Genomic DNA, 20625 nt, shown 5'->3' with positions numbered 1-20625 from the left:
TAAAAACATATAAGTACGATATTGCAGTCATTTAATATGCGAGAAAGCATCGCCCCTTCAGGATCCTTCGGGTAACACTTTACTAATACTGCGTGTGTATCCTGATTTCACCCAGATCCAGACATGGGGGTGGAAGGGCACACCTGCGTTCACGTGCAGAGGCTGAGGCAGGAATGCTGTTGAGTTCTGGGCCAGTTTTTTTTTTTTTTTTTTTCCCCTGTGTCAGCCTTGCAAAATTAGCAATGATTGACTTGATGTCTTTTAGTTTCTGTCTTCCTGGCGGGTGTTTGAAGCGGCCTCCAGCTCTCCAGAGCTGCCCCTCTCCTTCCTCCCTTTCAGCCGTGCTTGCTGCAGTTGGAGGGCTGTGTTCATGTCCGCTGTGGGTCGGGGTAGGGGTGGGCAGCTGCACATACTGCTTGGGGTTTCAGATGTGTTTGGGTGGCCCTCACTGTGTACCAGGGAGACGCTGTGTTAACAAGGCCCCTGACCCCTTAAGACAGGGAGATGCCGTGCGTTCTACATCTTAACAAGGCACCTGATCCCTTTAAAATAGTTTGTATTTCCACTACCAACCTTTTCACAGATTTTAAATTCTTTAATTTTTTATGATAATGTCTCATTCTGTAGCCCAGGCTAACCTCATGTTCATGGTAGGCCTCCTGCCTCAGTTTGAAAGTACAGGGATTCTAGGCAAATCACTGTTGCCAGCTGGGTAGGTGTTCTGAATGGAAACTAAGCTCAGTCACGAGGGAGATCAAGGATTAGCTCTTCTCTCACAGGGTAACATTTGTTTTTTAGGACTCTTCAGAAGAAATTCTCAAGCTCAAACTAAAAAACTTTAAAGCATGTATATCACTATACTTTTAAAAGATATGCAGTTGTAATTGTCAGTGTATACACAACATTTAAAAAATTTTTTCTTTTTTCTTTTTTTTTTTTTCGGAGCTGGGGACCGAACCCAGGGCCTTGTGCTTGCTAGGCAAGCGCTCTACCACTGAGCTAAATCCCCAACCTTAAAAATTGTTTAACAAAGCATTTCTTTTCTCTAAGAAAATAATCTAGATGTAAAAAAATAAAATAACTCTCAATCTTTCTAAGACATTTTATCCCCAGAATTTTAAACTTGTTTTAATTGAAATAGATTTTTCTCCAGTATATTCAGATTATGATTTCTCCTTCAACTTTTTCTAGACCCTCCCCACTTCCCCACCCACCCAATTTCACACTCTTTCTCTCTCTCTCATTAGAGAACAAACATGTGATGATGATGATGATGATGATGATGATCATCATCATCATCATCATTATCATCATCATCATCAACCAAGCTAACCAGAATAGGGCAAAACAAATGGGGGGGGGGGGGTAAAAGAACCAAGAAACATATAAACACATGCAGGATCTGAGACATACAAATTGTCATACACAGAGATCTTTCCTTAAATTAGAAAATGCATTGTATTTATTGATAGTACTTGGTACCGTGTTCCATAGGATTTCACACAAATATAAAAAGTTGATCATAGCCTCATCTTCTTCCCACCCCTTTCTTTAGTTCTCTTTGTTCCCCTACACAGTTGTCTGTTTCATATGTACTTACATAATTTTATGACCTGAATAGCATCCAGGAACTACAAATGAGAGAAAGCATATTTGTCTTTGGGAGACTGACGTAGTTCATGCAAACAGTATGAAATGTTGGGGGACTGCCTCATTAGAGTGTGCATCCCTTTCCCTGCACATGATGAAAATTTGTTCTTTGTGGCATAGAGAAAAAGTCCGAAGTCACTTTGTCCTTCCTCTGTTGTGAGACACCTAGCTTGGTTCCATGACTCAGCTAATGTGAATAGTGCTACAGTCCACGTGAGGAACCAGTTCCTCCATGATGCGTTGATTTGGACAGATGGGAGTTCTAAGTTTAGTTTTGGGCGATACCTCCATATTGAGTTGCACAGTGGTTGGACTAGTTTATATTCCACAATGATTTGTTACAGTGTCTCGACGGAGTAGTGAAGAAATGAAGCGGGACATATCTGCATCTGAGGGGGCATCACCAGCCTCTCTCATGGCTATGGGCACCACATCCCCACAGCTCTCCCTGTCTTCCTCTCCCACCGCATCAGTCACTCCAAGCACCCGGAGCCGAATAAGGTAGGAAACATGTTCTGTGTATTTTCCTGGCCTTTCGGAATGAAGGACCTGCTTACAATTCTGTGCTGACTGTCCCCCTTTCTCTTTTCCTGTTACCCAGTGCTGACTTTTGTTTTGTTTGAACCTAGAAATGGTTCAGTAAGTGTAGGTGAAGCATCTTAAGTCTGAAAACCCAAGTGCATGCCTTTTGAGTCCCGACATGAGAGCTTGAACGTTTCAGACTCTGCATTTTCAAATTAGAGATGCTCTCCTGGTAAAGTCTATGCAGATACTTCAAAATCTGGTGCTTGCTTTTGGGGAGAGTATGGCCCAGTGGTAGAATACTTACTTAGCGTGGGATCAGTTCCCAGTGCATTAATAAATAAGTCAATGTGATGGAAGGAGGACAGAGAGAAAGACGCAACATTCTGCACTCAGAGGATGGAGGCAAAAGGACTGACTGCCAACCTCAGCTACACAGTAAGACTGTCTCAAAGCAAACTCCAAAATCCAAACTACTGTCCAATCATGTATTATGAAGTGGAACTCTGGGCATCTGGTAGAGTATTAGAAAAGACCTTCCTAAGGAGGTAGAACCTGCAGGAAGTTGTGAGGATTGTGGATACGGACATTGTTGGCAAGATAAGTAACTTGATCTTACGTGATCTAGGAGATGCTATGCAGGTTCAGGAGACAGATAGAGACGGCCACAGGATGATGTCTACTGTCTCAGGGCACAGTAGACGACATATTGAGTAGGCAGCTGTGAAGTCAAACTGGCTCAGTCTGAGGAGACATAAGGTAATAAGGGAGTGAATAAACTGAGGTGATGAAAGAAGTTTGTTCTTCTGCAAGAAAGTCCAGAAAACTAGTTAAAAGGACATTTGTTCTAGTATTGTGGGTCAAAGTTATCAAGTCTGATTGATTGGGGTAATAACAGGGTTGGAGAACCCAAGAAAGGCTGAGTCCACGAGTTTTTGCAAAGGCAACAGTGACATTAACAACAGTTTCTGTGTAAGGACCGAAGGCATATCAAGTGTGAGAGGCAGCTCTGATGGCTCAGACTGGACATCAGACAACAAGGTGCTGTGCCAATCATTGTTCAGGAGGACATAGACGTGTGAGTTCATGTTTTAGAAGTTCTTTCTGGCAGAAGCTACTCTAAGTAAGAGTTCAGAGGAATGGTGACGCATACTGTAAACCATAGCAAGACACAGAAGCAGGTGTCTCTGTGAGTTTGAGGCCAGCCAGGACACACACACACACACACACACACACACACACACGCATACACACACATACACACACACCACACACACAGACACACGCACACACACACACACACACCACACACACACACACACACACACACACACACACACAGTTAATACATCGTAGAAATGAGGAAACACTGTTGACAGGTAAAAGATTAAAAACAGGAGGAATGGTCTGTCTGGAACCTTCCAGGGATCACACTCAGGGACCCCTTGATTGACAAGGAACCTTTCCGAAAGCCGGTGGCGGAACTCACCAAAGAGGAGAAGTATGGCCAGGAGCTCAAGAAAACCCAGCCCAGCAGAGCCGCGGCTGCGACTGAAACCAGCTCAGTGCTGCAGACGCTCTCATCAGACTCTGGAAGCCGTGAAAAGAACGCAGCTTGACAAGTACCGTGTGGCCTCAGCACAGGAACAGGTGACCATTGAATGAAGCCCCTACAAGATATTCCATGAGGCGCTGAGAAACTGTGAGCCCCTGATTGGGTTGGTACCTATCCTCAAAGGGGCCATTTTTACCAGGTCCCTGTGCCTCTGGCTGACCGACGCCGGTGCTTCCTGGCCATGGAGTGGATAATCGCAGAGTGCCGAGAGAATAAGCTGCGGCAGACAGCCGATACCAGAGAAGCTGTCGCATGAGCTGCTGGAGGCTTTTCATAACAGGGGTCCTGTGATCAAGAGGAAGCACAACATGCATAAGATGGCCGAGGCCAACCGTGCCCTGGCCCACTACCGGCTGGTGGTAGCAGGAAGAGAGGTGGGGGAAGGACACACTGCCGCAGGAAACCACTCGAGGGGCAGAGATGGCTCAGTGGTCAAAAGCACTGCTCTCTCCACAGGACCTGTTTGATTCCCGGCAGCCCTGTGGACATTGACTAACTCCTGTAACTCCTGTTCCAAAGACTGCTGTGGGCACCAGGCACACATGTGGTATACAGACACGTGCAGATCAAACATCTGTACACATAGCACCACTAATAAAGGTGAAACGCTTAAAGAGAAGAACAGGAAGAATGGAAAGAGTTTCAGAAATCGTTATGCTAAGTTCTAGGTTTTAAGGATAAAGTGTAGCACTTGACCATTCAAACTCAAGTTATGAACTTTAAAAAGAAGATTATTGCACAGATAGGATGTTACTTCATAGTCTAGGCCTGCCTTGAACTTTAGATTCTTCTACCTTAGTTTCCCAGGTATTGAGATTATAGGCTCACATCACATGCCTGTTATATGGACATACATTCATTCATTCATTCATTCATCCATCCATCCATCCATCTATTTATTTATTTATTGTCTTTATTTTTATTTTATTGTGTTTTTTCCTAAATGTATGTCTGTGAACCATGTATATGCAGTGCCACAGAAGCCAGAAGAGGGCATTGGATTCCCTGGGCTGTCTAGTGGTTGTAGGGAATCAAAGTTGGGTCCTCAGGAAGAACAGCCAATGCTCTTAACCCCTGAGCCATCCCTCCAGCACCATGAACTAACTTAAAGCCATACCTCTTATGTGACCAGCCTCTGAGAAGTGTACACCAATAAGCAGTACATTTTATGAATAAGTCAACAGTGCGGGGCCACAGCGGCTTGACCATCCTGCCATGCCAAAGACTTGCTAAGCACAGTGGAGCACACATGTACTCTTAGGACTCAGGAACATGAGGCAGAAGGGTGAGCTCAGGAGTTTGAGCCCAGCCTGGAACATAGTGAGCTTTCATCTTAAAAAGCAGGGTATACAGTTTAGCACATATTTTTTAGAAGTGATCTATGTTTTAGTTTGCCATGCTGGGGACTGAACCTAGGTATGTTCTAGACACTCTTAAGACTGAACTATAGCCTGCCTGCCTGCCTGCCTGCCTGCCTGCCTGCCTGCCTGCCTGCCTGCCTGCCTGCCTGCCTACCCACCCACCCACCTACCTACCCACCTACCTACCTACCCACCCACCCACCTACCTACCCACCTACCTACCTACCCACTTATCTACCTACCTGTCTGTTCGTCGTCTGTCTGTCCGCCGTCCGTCCGTCCGTCCGTCCATCCATCCATCCATCCATCCATCCATCCATCTATCTATCTATCTATCTATCTATCTATCTATCTATCTATCTATCTATCTATCTATCTGTGGAGGTTTGTATATGCTTTGCCCAGGGAGGGGACTATCAGGTGCTGTGATCTTATTGGAAGTGTGTCACTGTCACTGTGAGGGTGGGCTTTGAGACCCTCCTCCTGGCTGCCTGGAAGTCAGTCTTCTCCAAGTTTGCTTTGGAATAAGATGTACAGCTCTCGGCTCCTTCTCCAGCTCCATGCCTGCCTAGTTGCTTCTTTGCTCCCACCATGATGATAATGGACTAATAATCAGAAATTGTCTTGGTCGTGGTATCTCTTCACAGCAATGGAAATCCTAACTATCGATACTCTGTATTGATCAAGGTTTTCCTAAATCACCCAGGCTAACCCAGAACTTTCACCAAAGCCTACACAAGTCTTGAGCTTGTAATCTTCCTGCCTTCACCTCAGAAATGGTGGGGAATGGTGGGATTCCAGGCCTGCCTCACCAGGCTGGTCTTGGGCTTGTAATACAGTTTTGGTTTTGGTGTGTTGTTGCTGTTGTTGTTGTGGTTGTGGTTGTGGTTGTGGTTGTGGTTGTTGTTTTGAGACAGGGTCTCATAAACTTTATGCGTACCAGGCCAGCTTAGAACTTTACAGCACTCTCCTGCCTCTGCCTTCTGAGCCTCCACACACAGTGTAATACTGTTTTTAATATTATTGCTATCTCTTTTTCCTCCATATCTTAAAATATATAGTAAAATTATTTTTAGTATATGTTTTATGTGTGGCTATTTTGCCTGAATATATGTCTGTGCACTGCATGCGCACATGGTACCTGCAGAGGCCAGAGGAAGGCATTGGGGTCCCTGGAACTGGAGTTAGACAGCATTGTGAGCGGCCATGTCAGTGCTAGGCATTGAACCTGGGACCTCTGCAAGAGCAGCCTGTGCCCTTAACCCCTGAGCCATCTCTCCAGCCCTTACTGCCAGGTCTTCTCGGTCTCATTTGTCTGTTTAGCTCTTCGTCTCATGGATCCTTGTCCTCTGTAGTTACGATGCGTAATTTTGAAATTGATGAGAGCATTAAGGACATAAGGAAATAAAGGGGTGGAAATAAACTAAAGCATGATATGGAGTTAAGCAAGGTATTGACTAAAAGGCCCAGAACAGTTTTCTATGTCACAAGGATTGTGTTGAGCATCCTGTTACTTGATACAGGATGTTTGTTGCCAGCCAGACTGAAAACTGTTGGTGAAATTTAATCAAGAGCTATGTCATAGCATAGAATGGCCCAAGTTTTGTGCATTTTTCTATTGAAAAGTGCAGAGTAGTGCTGTGGTCTTATTGTGGTACTCCGATCTTTCAACTCGGGTTCCTTATTTTCACAAATTAGGGAAGAAAGGAAAGACCCCCTCTCAGCATTGGCGAGAGAATACGGAGGATCTAAGAGGAATGCCTTGTTGAAGTGGTGTCAGAAGAAAACAGAAGGCTATCAGGTAAGCATGTGGTTCCCTCATTCCATGTACAAGTGCCACCTACCATGACTGTTACCTTACATTCAAATGAGTCAGTTTGGTTGATCGTTGGTTGGTTGTTTCCAAGACAGGCTCTCTCTGTATCCCTGGCTATCCTAAAACTCACTCTGTAGATCAGGCTAGCCTTGAACTCAGAGATCTGCCTGTTTCTACTTCCTGGGTGCTTGGACTAAAGGCGTGCGCCACTACTGCCTGGCTCAAAATGATTTTGATACTGAGTTCTAGGGACACATTCTCAAAGTCCATACTGAACTTGATTGAGTGCCCTTGGGACAAAATAAGTTTCTTGTGTTTGAAAAGTAACCAGTTTCCTGGTACTTTTAATGAACACCCTTAAAATGTCTTACTTATTTGTGTTTGTGAATGTGCGTGTGGAGGTCAGGGGACCGCTTCAGACATTGCTTTTCTCCTTCCAAAGACAGTCCCAGGGTTCTGGTTCAGGTTGTCTGTCAGCCTGTGCTACAGGCAGCACAGCCACTGAAGAGTCTCAGCCGTGCAGGTGGAGTGTTTCTGCGGAGATGACACTGGGCAGAGACGACAGCACACATAGGATAGCCCCATGTTGATTAAACCTTTGTTTTCACAGCATTTGGCCATTCCTGCTGTGCCTTATGCTGTCCTGCCACTCCTTCCTTCCTCGGTCTTCCATCATTTTACTCAGGGCTTAGTTTAGATGATATTAAATGTGAAGAAGATTTAATCCCACACAAATTAAATGTATTTATTATAATGCAAAAAAATGCAATTTAGGATTTAAGTTACAGAAACTTTTTCCAGATTGCAACTGATTTTCCTCAGAAATAAATGTACAGAAGTATATGAGAAAGTGATCAGAGTTCTTTATTCCTGGGCTCATAACAACAAAATGATCAAGAAAGAACTAACCAAAAGAAATACCAAAGAAGTTGAGCAATCGGTGAACAAGGTCTACCAGTAAGAAGCTTCCTGTAGACAAATCTGTACATGACTCAGGCAGTGACTGTCAGTTCATTTAGGATTAAATACCCAAGTATATGCAGATGTAAGGAGAAGGCAGTAGTCACTAAGCATCTACTAGTTGTCTGCCTGTTTCTAGCTCTCACTAGCTGAAGTGGAGTTTAGAGGGAGGTATAAAGAAATGGGGAGGACTGGGGATTTAGCTCAGTGGTAGAGCGCTTGCCTAGCAAACTCAAGGCCCTGGGTTCAGTCCCCAGCTCCGAAAAATAGGAAAAAAAAAAAAAAAAAAAAAGAAATGGGGAGCTATGTATTGCCAGATACAATGCTCAGGGTTATAAGTGCTGTGAAGTGATTTAGCAGTCCTCACAAAAATTCAGAATGACTACCGTATGTTCTGACAATCACATCTAAAGATATATAAGCAGAAGAATTGAGAACAGACTTGAGGAGACAGCTTAGGTATTCTGGTCTCTATGGTACCTTAATTCACAGGAGCCAAAAGGCGGAAGTGGAGGCATCCCAGGGACATTGGCAAAGAAGGACACACAGAGGTAGTCTCAGTCCTCTGTATAAAGAAGGCTACTGACTTTTATGTGTTAATTTTGTGTCTTGCTACTTTGCTAAAGCGTTTATCAGCTATAGAAGTGATAAACCTAAGAACCTGGTGACGTTTTTAGAGTTACTCACGTATAAAGTCATATCAGTGGCAGATAAAGGTGCTTTCCTTGACACTTGTCTCCCTTGACCGCCTTCCACTGTAGTGGATGGAAGCCCTTCCGTTCCATTCCGTTAGGACTGCCTGGACTGTACTGAATGGGTTTGGAGAGGAGGGATATCCTTGTCTTGTTCCTGATTCAAGTGGAAATTCTTGAGTTTCTCTCTGTCTAGGTTGATGGCCTGGGGCTTGGTGTAGGTGCCTTTATTATGCTGAGGTGTATGCTTTGTCTCCCTAGTCTTGCCAGAACTTTTATCGAGGGAGGAAGTCGGCTTTTGTTAAAGGCCTTTTCTCGCCTCTTGTAGGCTTTGTCTTAGAATACGTTTACGTGGCTCTTTACTTAATTATGGTGGGAATCGCATTTGATGTGTTCTTTGTTATTATTGGTGTTGGTTCTTGTGTGGTTTTGGAGTCAGGGTAGTTGTTGCCTTGTACAAAGGATCAGAAAGCGTTCCTTCAGTTTCTGGTTTGTGGAACAATTTTACAAGTATTGCCATTAATTCTTCTTTAAAGGTCTAGTTGAATTCTGTGCAGAATCCTTCTGACTTTTTTTGGTTTTGTTTTTCATTTGTATAGTTTTTTGTCACTGTTTGATTGGGAGACTTAATTATTGCTTTGGTTTCATTAGGGGTTATGAATCTGTTTGAATTGCTTATTTGATCTTGATTTAAATTTGGTAGATTGTATATATCAAGAAATTCATCCATTTCTTTGAGGTTTTCCAGTTTGGTAGAGATTGCTAAAGTTTGTCCTTAGGGTTCTCTGAATTTTCTTAGTGTCTGTTGTACTCTGCCCCCTTTCATCTCTGATTTTATTAATTTGGATCTTCTGTCTTTAATTTAGTTTGGCTAAGTATTTGTCAGTCTTTTTTTTTTTTTTTTCCTTTAAGAACCATCTCTTCATTTCCTTGGTTCTTTGTATTTGGTTGTGTCTATTTCCTTCAGCCCTTAGTTTGATTGTTCCTTACAATCCACTCTTTATGAATCAGTCACCATTTATTACAGGTTGGTTCTCAGTCAGAAGTCGGGGATTTAGCCACAGCTCAATTCCTCATGGGTGGGGGCTGGGTAGCCAGCTGTGCTCAGCCGTGCCCCACACTGACCCTCTTCAGTGGTACTTACTTCACTAGTCATGTTTGAGTTCCTTGTAAGAAATACAGAAGCTGAAAACCACACAAGCTGCCAGCACCATGCTAGACCCACAGTGCTGCCTTTGATAGACTTGTGATACTGGCTATAACCTTTCTGAGAGGTTCTCATGATGCCACTGGGGCTGAAATTTTGCATCAATATCCAGCTTAGCAGGTCTCCAAGTCTAACCTCTGTGAGTTTCTCCTTCAGTGACACGAGTGCTGCCATCATGCAGTCCTGGTGTCCCAACCAATGTGGATGCTGGGGATTGATTTTAGGTCCTCTGCAAGAGCAGTACGTGCTCTTGACTGCGGAGCCTTCTATCCAGCTCTAACCATAATCTTTTTAAACTAAAAGACTGATTTGTTAGAGCTCTTAATGTGTCAGACACCATGTGAGATATGCCAGAGCCTCTGTCCAGGCTGGCTGTGTGCGTAGGGGACATGTGTGTCCTTAGGCACCAGCAGTGGGTTCAGGCCTTTGGTCTCTGCTGCTTTACAAATCTCTGTTCAGAAAGTGCACGTTGTGACACTTGACTGTTGAGTGGAGTAGGAGCTGTTACGTGACACTTCGTATGCACTGTTTTCACAGACCCCTAAATGGACCACGAATGCTTTATGTCAAGGAAACTGTCTAATCAATGGAGAGAGATTCCCTAATACTCTTTATCTTGTCATTAACTCTTTTAAGTGGCATCCTCAAATTACTGTGCTGATGACTGTAATCTTATTAACTATCCATTACAAAACAAGCCCTTGTGAATTCACCTTTAAGCTAACAAATAACTTTTGTCTACTTTAATCATGCCCCGCCATGTGTTAAAAACACTGTAGAGTAGCTAACTCTGGAGTATTAGCATTGGAAGGACCTAGATGTTCTGATTTATTGAGGGAGTGAAACCCCCTGGAAGATAAAGACCTGCCTCAGTTATATTGTGATTTCACAAGCAACTTCTAGATTTTTCAAGACCTACTTTAATAAGGCTTCTTAAACACTTAAACCTTCCTTATAGCCCACTGAACAAAGGTAGGGGAGGAAGATCATTAATAGGAATGGGGATGTGGGCCTGTTTAGAAGTAGTTCTTTGGGGCAGTTCCAATCTTTGTCATCAGCAGTCCAGTCCATTCAGACCAGTAGGAGGGGCTCGATCCAGAAGAAACTGCCAGCCCCTGCTAATTGGCCTGAGGATGCTAAAGCAGCGAGCAGCCAGAACACCTCCCGCAGTTCTTTGGGTGCGTTTCTTAACAAGCAAAGCAAGCCAGGCAAACCAGTGCCAGAGCATCACCCGCTGTCTATGGGTATATTCTTCAGACAGCAGGCATCCTCTCCAGGGTCTGCTCCTCACCCAGTTTCAGGTCTGTGTCAGTCGTCATCTGCCGCTGCATAAAGAAGCTTCTCTGAGGCTTAAAAGACGCACTAACCTATGGATACAGCGATAAGGCATTAGGAGTCAGCTCTCGGGGCTAGAGAGACGGCTCAGTGGTTAGAGCACTGGCTGCTCTTCCAGGGGTCCTGAGTTCAAATCCCAGCAACCACATGGTGGCTCACTGCCATCTGTAATGGGATCTGATGCCCTCTTCTGGTGTGTCTGAGGACAGCCTCAGTGTACTTATATATAATAATTCTTTTTTTTTTTAAGGAGTCAACTTAATACTGTCAGTTTAGCAGAGTAATAAACTGCAAGGGCCCAAGACCTCTCTGGCCACAGGTTCTTGGCTATAATAGTGCCAAGGCATGGGTTTTATTTTGTAGAGTTGGGCCTACAATTTGACCCAAAAGTGCTTGGTTACTCCCATGGTATTTGTGACATTTTTGCATTAGTGTGCTTGTAGTCCTTTTAGCTACCAGGCCAGTAGTCATTTTAGCTCTCAGGGTTCACGTCTAAGTTAGACTGGCTGCTTTTCTCTTCCAGTAGAATGTATAGCACCTTCCAGCACTATGAAATCTAAACAGTAGTGATGAATCTTCCAGGTCAGTACCTGTTTGGTTTCTTTATGGTCTGTGACTCAAGTATGTGGTGTTTTCAGCAACAGGGTCTTACCACCACGTTCTGGAGGGCAACCAAGAGCACTGGCAATCTCTAATGTTTGAGGGCCTATGGGACCACACTAGCTAACAACTCCAAAAGAGCTGACCTATTCCCGGCACTCAGAGGTTTGTTAGCCTGTGATCTCTAGTAGGGGCAATGTCTGTCGGGTAACTGTCTGTGTCCTCTCCCCCCCCCCCCCATATAAACACACACACATAGAAAGGTTGTTCTTTCTTTTGTTCATTTTGTTTTTTGTTTTGGTTTTTTGGAAGCTGCTTTTGTTTCTGTGTAACTTTCAGGTCTTTGTTAGTGATCCCTTCCCGAATTTCTTCCTCTTCCTCTACCGGGCTTTCTTATCCCCTACCTCAATCCAACCTTTGATCTTGTCTAACAAATTTTCAAAGCTTTTAGTGAGGAGGGGTCAGCATTACCCTATTCCCTTATACCGTAATTAGCTTTGACTGGCAACTCGTCAGACCTTGAGTTGAATACTACTTTTACCCTATTTATTTAATTTATTTATTTACTTATTTTTTTTGCTTGATAGATGACATCAGTAAGTAAGGTTTCCTTGCTGAGGGTTTCTTAAAAAAAAAAAATCAAGGAGTCAGGCGGGGTGGTACATGGCTTTAATCCCAACACTCACTCATGAGGCAGAGGCAGGGGGATCTCTATGAATTTGTGGCTAGTCTGGTATAGACAGTGAGATCCTATCTCAGAAAAGGGGAGGGGTAGTTCAGTGGTTAACAGCACTATCTGCTCTTCCAGGGGACAAATGTCTGGTTTCCAGCACCTATGTGGCAGCTTTTAAATGTCTATCAAATGCCTTCTTCTGGCATGAACGTAGGACACAGGCAGACACGCAGGCAAAAAACCCATGTACATACAATAAAGGGTAAATACCCCCTCAGAAAGGAAGGAAGGAAGGAAAGGAGAGAGGGAGGGAGGGAGGGAGGGAGGGAGGGAGGGAGGGAGGAAGGAAGGAAAGGAGAGAGGGAGGGAGGGAGGGAGCAAGGAAGGAAAGGAGAGAGGGAGGGAGGGAGGGAGGAAGGAAGGAAAGGAGAGAGGGAGGGAGGGAGGGAGGAAGGAAGCAAGCAAGCAAGCAAGCAGGAATGAGTATTGGGTTTTGTCAAATGTTTTATCTGTATCTATTGAGTTGATTCTATGGTTTTTCCTTTTTGGTTTATTAATAGAATTACACTGACTTTTGAATGTTAAATCATTTGTATTCAAAGGACAAATTTCAATGGTTAATTTTCTTTTTATTGTTAGAACCTCTTAAGGTTGTTTCTTTATACTTTGTCAGGATATGGTATCAAGATATACTGACTTCCTCAATTAAACTGCTAGGAATTACTCTTGAGATTTGAGAAATTTGTGTAAAACTGGCACATTTTTCTTTATGTGTTTGATAGAATTTCCCAGAGACCCTTCTGAACCTGGGGTTTTCTTTGTTGGGAAGTTTTTAACTATAAAATCTGATTTCTTTAACAGTCCAGACTGTTTATCTCTGTCTGTGAGTGAGCTTGGTTTGTATGTGTGTCTGCTTCGTCTGAGTTGTTGGTGAGGTCATAGGTGTCACAGGATCCTCTGTGTCTAATAGTGTGATTTATGTCTTCTTTCCTCAGATTAATCTACCTAGAATCTTGTCAAATAGATTTGTCTTATTAAAGAATCAATGTTTGGTTTTAGGTTTTATATTCTCTGTTATTTTTATTTTCTGTTTCACTGATCCCACTGTAATTGTTATTTCTTTCTTATTACTTTAAGGTGGAGCTGAGAAAGGCCCATTTCGTTTCAGTTTATTATGGTGAAAGATGTTATCTTGATTTGAGTTTTTGACCCATGGGCTGACCATGGGCTACTTAGAAGAATAGCATTTGGTTTCTAAATATTTGAGGATTTTTCCAGAGATCTTCATGTTTCTAGTTTAATTCCAGTGTTCCCAGACAGTTCTTTCAGATTCTTTTAAGACTCCTTTGGGACTCAGAATATGCTTTGCTAATACTCAGAGGCCGCTGATGTACTGGGGCTGGAGAGACGCTGTGTAGACAGAGGGCAGTTCAGCTTCCTTGTTGAGATAGCGCTCGTGCCTTTTCAGCCTTAGTCTTTGTTTGCTTGTTCTGTCACCTGTTGAGGGATTAGACTCTCTTGACAGTAACCGCAGGCTTCTCTGCCTGTAGTTCTAACAGCCCGGGCACTTCGATGCTGGTTGGTTGTTGGTCTCTCTCTGTATCTCAGGCTGCCCTAGAACTTGAGGCCATTCTCTGGCCTCAGCACTACCACACACTGGGGTTACAGCTGTGCTCTCCTTTGCCTACCTGCAGAGACTTACTGGGCCCATCCATGTTTAGGATTCTTTCTCTTTGCCTCTGTTGTTAGGAAATGAGTTTGCTTTTCATCCCTGATGTTTTTAATCTTAATTTTATTTTATCTGATAATATATCGATTTTCATTTTCTTTTATTCATTCAGCATGGCTATGTAGTGTGTGTGTGTGTGTGTGTGTGTGTGTGTGTGTGTGTGTGTGTGTGTGTGGAGAGAGAGAGAGAGAGAGAGAGAGAGAGAGAGAGAGCGAGCGAGCTGTGCTCATGCATACTTCTGCCCACTGCATGTGTATCTTTATACATATGGAGGTCAGAAGTCAAGCTTGGCCGTGTTCCTTGAGTGTTTCACCTTTCTACTTTATTTTAATTGAATTGTGAGTATGTGGGTGTGTGTGTACATGCAGGTATCCTTAGAGTCCAGCCCGGGTCCTGGAGTTAATAGGTGATAGTGAGCTCCTGACATGCCTGCTGGGGACAGAACTGGTCCTCCGGAAGAGCGCTATACTTTCTTAACCACTTCTCTACCCCTCCTCCTTCTTCCTCTTCTTCCTCTCCTCCTTCTCCTCTTTTAGACAGTCTCTTCATTGACTTTGGGCTCATTAGGTTAGGCTGACTGATCAGCAAGTCCCAGGGATCCTCCTGTTTCTACTTCTCCGACATTATGAGTACAAGCATGGCCCATGCCCAGATTTACGCCGGGCACTCGTGCTTGCAGGTAAGCACTTTTCCAACTGAGAAGCGCTGCTCAACTCTTCCCTGGGCTTCTGTGGATGGCGGGTGATTTATTAGTATCTTTGTTAATGGCTTCTCTAAGGTTTATACTATCAATTTTTACCATAATATACTTATGGGTTGTCCTAATTTTCTCAAAAAAATAAGTAAAGAAGGAAAGAAAGAAAAGAAAAATAGCAACTTTGCCCAGAATAGCTTTTTTCCTTCTTTCTTCGCACTGTCAGTCTCAGTATTTCTCTGTGTGTTACAAACTTGAGATAGTATTAGAAGAAAAAAGGATTTTAAAAGAGTTTTTAGGGGTTGGGGATTTAGCTCAGTGGTAGAGCGCTTGCCTAGGAAGTGCAAGGCCCTGGGTTCGGTCCCCCGAAAAAAAGAACCAAAAAAAAAAAAAAAAAAAAAAAGAGTTTTTAACAGGAGGAACACACACACACATACATTTTAGCCACTTTTCATGAATAATACTTCTTTTTTTTTTTTTTTTCTATTCTTTTTTTCGGAGCTGGGGACCGAACCCAGGGCCTTGCACTTCCTGAGCTAAATCCCCAACCCCATGAATAATACTTCTTAATTTGTTATTTGCCTTTAGTTTATCTCTGGTATTCTACATAGTTATTTTTTGACATTTTTGTTTTTGGATTTGATTTTTAGAGGCAGTATTTGTCTTATCTTTTGCTCTACCACAGCCAAAAATCTCCTAGCATGCTTTTTGGGATTCCTCTTCCCTAACCTCAGCCCTCTTTGGACTAAGCAAATCAAAGGCAAGAACTTAATCTTCATTCTTTTAGGGGTGTGTATCTCCATGGTGTAGAGTCAGCATAGTCAGAAATAGTTAACAAAGAAGCCTTCCTGTATCCTTTGGGACAGTAGACCATTCCCAGAAAAGCAGAGAAGAGGAAGTTCCTTTGATAGACATGGTCAAGAGAGCATGGTCAGCGCTCTAGGCCTGAGTTACATATGTGTGCAGGTAACTCGGCCTGAGGAGATGCCTCCAGCCCGGGTTCCCGCCATTCTGCCTGGGCCCACGCAACACAGCAGAGGATTCCCTAGGAATAAAGAAGCCACTTCCCCCGACTTGTCCCGTTCTTGTTCCCGTTCTTCCCTTACGGTTTTCAGTGAGCACTCATGTGTCTCTCAGACAGGACAGCGTGCTGCTCCCCCTACACCTGAGTTTGTCCTTCTCTTTCTCCTTTCCCCACCTTACACTGCCTTCGCTCCACAATTAGAGTTAGGACCAGGCCAGAGAGGGTGGGCACAACAGTTACAACTAGAATTCCCCAGGGCAAGGCAGAGCTTCGCTTCCTTACCTTCCCAGAGTTAATGAAAAAGGTGTGAGTGTAGATAAGGTTCAATCTGAATCAAATCTAAGTGAAAGTCTAAGTCTTTTCATTTTACATTGTCTTTTGTGTGGAAACCGAATATGTGAAAAGATCTTATTGTTTGTAAATATTACTGTGTTCCAGGGGTTAAAAATACTTGAACAAAGAATAGCCCACTGTGTCGCCCCACCCATTCTCTCTGTGGAGTGTGCCAGCTAAAATGTGGCACGGTGACGTAGGAACACAGCTCTCATGTAGCATCCTCCACCCTGATGGCAAGAGACCGTCACCTAGAAAGCAGTCACAGAGGAGACCTTCTCATTTCCTCAAGACACTGCAGGGAACAGAAAGCCCGAGTTTCAGGGCTTTTCCTGGGCCCATGTGCTAACCTGCAGAGGTTAGATGATAGCTTTGTGGTCACGGTGGAGTGAAAGAGCTGCTTCCTGTTTTCAAGGGATTCCTTTCAATGCCAAACATAGCAGCAGGGAAACAAAGTTTTCCCAGAAACAAATGCACTTACTGCATTTTGTCTAAGCATGATTGACAGCAACTATCGACATCTATTTCCAGAAATGTCATTGCTATAAAAGTTAATTTCTTAGAACCATTGCATAAATTCCTTTGATCATGTCCTGTGTTTTGGCTCTCACATTGTAATGCAGCTCGAAGTCTCCCAGTTGCTGGAGTTGAGGTGGGAGCCCTCATGCCTTGCAAGTGTGCTTTAGCGCACAGGGAGGAGCCCTACTGAGTCACTAAGCCTGGCTGACAACTTGGTTTTAAATGACAAGACGGATTCTTAAATGCCCACTTAGAGTTTCTTCATTGTAAATATTTTGATCTACATTCAAAGGCTATAAAATTGGGGAATTATTTGTCAATGATACTCTTCCAGCTGCCCAACAGTCCTGGCCAGCGTGCAGCAAGATAGGTGTATGGGTCCAAGTGTTACTACTTCACCAGTGGGTTCCTGAAAGACTGGAAGGGAGACTGGCTTCAAGGGTGTGGACAGGTTTCTAGGTCCTTGTCTTGCCACTGGGTGCAGACGATGGTTTGCTCTTCCTGCTTCTGTAGCTTCCACTCGTGCTGTAGAGCGAACCTGCTGTGGTTGACAGCGGCATGCTCGGCTCCTGTTGTTCTCGGTTTACTGTAAAAACAGTGGCCTCGAGAATGGATTTCTTAAGGGGAAACACCTCTTCTGCTGTCTAAGGGCAGCTGTGTGTGTGCACATACCCACATTCACATAAGTAAAGTAACAAAGAAGGCAAACCACTCAGAGAACAGCAAAGCAAGACTCCAAAGCCACGTGGGTGGTGCATGTCCATACATCCAGTACTTGGAAGGTAGAGGTGAGAGGACCAGAGTTCAGTGTTGTTTTCTAATGCAAAGTGAGCTTGAGGCCAGCCTGAGCCTCGTGAATTTGTCTTTAAAGAGAGGGGGACACTATATCTTGGTTTGGTGGCACATGCCTTTGAACTCAGTATTTAGAGGCTGAATGGGGGGATTGTTAGAAGTTTGAGACCAGGCTGGGATACATAGCTACATAGAATAGAAAGGTCCTATTTCAAAAGAAAAAGAAAGAAAACGATAACTACTGAGTCAGCACTTCACGTTCTAGCCTCAGAAGTTGGAGACTTGTAGGCTAAGGCGGGCACCAGCTGCTGCCTAGTTATGCACCAAGCTAGCCTGCACCCCAGCAGCAATCTGATTCTCAGTATGTTTTCATGAGTATGTTTTCTTATTACGAGCAATGCTAAGAAAGGAAAATAGAGGGGAAAATAGCTAAGTAAATTTTCAAGATCTGTTTAATTTTACTAAAAGCAAGATCGTTAAAATATCTGGTTCAAGTCATTTTTAAAATATCCTTGTAAGTAAATGTGGACAGTCCCCATCTCCTCTGGTGTTTCCTCTGGTTTGGATCCTAGCTCAGTGGTATGGCAGCTACAGTGGAGCTGACGTTTGACATGCTGATTTCATTATATACTTGATTGCTTTGGCTTTCATAAAGGAGTTTAGCCTGAGGACATCCTGGGTATTTAGGGTGACCTCTCCATTTGTAGAAGCAGATTACTTGTGAAGATGGCCACCTCCTGACAAATAATTATGGAAAGGGCAGCCAGCTATTAGGTGTTGTCAGGAGGGGAAAGAGGTTTCTTTTCTGAATGGGCCTTTTAGGTCTGAGAGAAAGAAGGTCTGCTCATCTGCACGTACCGCCCAGAACTTACTGTCCAGAACCTAATGACTTCAGATAATGACCTCATCTGTTTAGCTCATCACTCTGCAGGCTGGGTGGGGCATAATGGGTATCTTTCTTCATTTAGTTTCCTCAGAGGTGGCTCAGTGCTGCCTGGGGCTGCAATCATCTCTTAGTTTCCTCCCTCAGGACTGGTGGTTGGTGGCTAATGGCTGTGACAGAGCTTCTATCCATAACCTCCCTTAGCTGTACCTGCCTTCTAGGCACAAGTGTCTTCAGAGAGACGGGCAAACACTCCGCTCCTTCTGTGACGTAGTCTTCGTCTCGGTGCTCCCTCTGCCATGCTGTTTTTCAGGCGGGAATGAAGCTGTACCCATTCACAGGGGCAGGAAAACAAGGGGGGTACATCTTGGGGGTTGGGAGAGGTGTGACAGGTTCTAAAGAGAATCTAGAAAGATTGCTGCAGCCATATGCCCACGAGAGACCCCTCTCTCTCTTATATAAGTCATCAGAGAAGCTAGTAGTACGACACAAGATGGACAGTCTTCTACTCCCTTTTACAATAAACCTTTCTTCACAAGAATGGGGCAGTTTGGGGAAGCAGAGCCGTCTGCAGATGAGAATAAGCAGCAGTTAAGGGAAGCAGGTCACTGTTCAATCCAAACGTGTCTCCAGGGCTTTGAAGCAAAGCCCCTGAGATGGAGCTCGTGTCCCGGCCACTTAAGGAGATGAGCCCTGTCCCTCAGTCACTCTCCAGATTGTCTTTCACCAGACATCACCTTTCTGTCAGAGGTAAGAGGGCTGTGTCTGCCGACCATAGACCCTCCTACCCAGGTCTCCAAGCCCCGGGTTCGCAGGTGCACACCAGCACAACTGGCACGGCTCTCATGAAAACTGAGAATTCTGAGATACCTGAATGGTTGGTTGGTTGGTTGGTTGGTTGGTTGGTTGGTTGGTTGGTTTGTGGACCTGGAATGCCTTTTAAAATAGATGTATTAAAGCATAACTGATAAGTACTACTAAGCTGCATACACACTTTTAGTTTAGTAGTATCACATTTGTATACCTAGACTGTAGCTGCAGATGCCAGGCACGTTAGCACATGAAGGCCCTCGACTCCCATTGTGTGTTCTCTTAGGCCCACCTCATCCCTCACTGCCTGGCAGCTGTCATCCGTCTGCTCTCATTACATCTCTGTCCATTTTATCATTTACAGACTAGGAGATGCTGCTTTCACATAGCATTATCTTTGAGAATCAACTCTGTTGTCCATGTCCATGTCGTTTCCCTCTCTTCTGAGTAGTAGTCCATATTATAGGTGTTTCTTCATCATCTAACAAGCATTGGGGTTATTCCCCATTACTGCTTACTGTAAGTAAAACTAGGTTCCCTTGTGTGCGCATGGTATTGTGATAGCTTAGCTAAGCTGCTCTTACTCAGTATCATAGATAAAGTATCATCTGTAAACAAACAAAAATATTTCTTTTAGATTTGAGACAAGAGTCTGAGATCAGGGTGTCCAATGATCAAGATTGTGAGGCTCATGCCCCAGGTTGCCATTGATCTCCTGTGTCTGCCTCCTAGACTCCAGGTTCCAGACATGCAACACAGTACCTGCCTTATCTGCCTTGGGATTCTCCATCCCTCCCCTTCCTTCCCCTCCCCTCCTCTCCTCTTTCCCCTCCTCTCCCCTTCTCCTCTCCTCTCCTCTCCTCTCTTCTCCTCTCCTCTCCTCTCCTCTTCTCTTCTCCTCTTCTTGTTTCCCTCCTTCCTTCCTCCTCCTCCTCTGGAGATAGACTCAAGAAATCTTCCAGCCTATCACACAAGTGTGTATGTGTACGTATGCGTTCATACACTCTCTCTTCTCTCTCCTCTCCTCCCCTCCCCTCCCTTCCCCTCTCTCAAGGTCACAGGCATGTACCACCATATTCAGCTTGGGATCTTTTAGGACACTAAAGCCATTCACTGGGACTTTGCTCTCCTGACTTGATCACCTGCCCAAACCTTGGCTCCTTATGCTCTCACCATAGACGTTCAGGTTTGGATGTATGGGTCTGGGGAGTGACAGAGCATTGACTGCATATCTAAGTGCACATGTGAAGAGAGGGGTCTGAGGTGAGGAGGGACTGCCTCACTGCTTTCCCACAAGTGTTTGAGGATTCTGGTTATTTCTTATCCTCACAAGACTACTCTGGGCAGCTGACGGCCTTCAGAAGTATAAAGTGGAGTTTCCTTGTGCTTTACTTTTTGTAGCACCTTTTC

At 44.2% G+C, this 20625-nt stretch overlaps 1 protein-coding gene and 2 pseudogenes across 4 annotated transcripts in view; 2 read left to right on the top strand and 1 right to left on the bottom strand.

The window, feature by feature from the left end:
- Specc1l (sperm antigen with calponin homology and coiled-coil domains 1-like) overlaps window positions 1-20625 on the top strand; it is a 105682-nt gene that overhangs the window by 66913 nt on the left and 18144 nt on the right. For all 4 annotated transcript variants that reach the window (XM_063279246.1, XM_063279247.1, XM_006256339.5 and 1 more), the window contains exons 12-13: window positions 1995-2151; window positions 6847-6949. In XM_063279246.1, the coding sequence (XP_063135316.1) occupies window positions 1995-2151; window positions 6847-6949 (260 nt within the window). The remainder of the gene's footprint in view (window positions 1-1994; window positions 2152-6846; window positions 6950-20625) is intronic.
- On the top strand, window positions 3564-5331 carry LOC120098869 (uncharacterized; annotated as a pseudogene).
- Atp5mf-ps5 (ATP synthase membrane subunit f, pseudogene 5) lies at window positions 9765-9997 on the bottom strand (annotated as a pseudogene).

The sequence above is a fragment of the Rattus norvegicus genome, chromosome 20 (genome assembly GCF_036323735.1).
Source record: "Rattus norvegicus strain BN/NHsdMcwi chromosome 20, GRCr8, whole genome shotgun sequence".
In the NCBI taxonomy this organism is placed as follows: Eukaryota; Metazoa; Chordata; class Mammalia; order Rodentia; family Muridae; genus Rattus; species Rattus norvegicus.
Note: the sequence above shows the minus strand (reverse complement) of the source record. Positions and strands in the feature narration are given on the sequence as shown.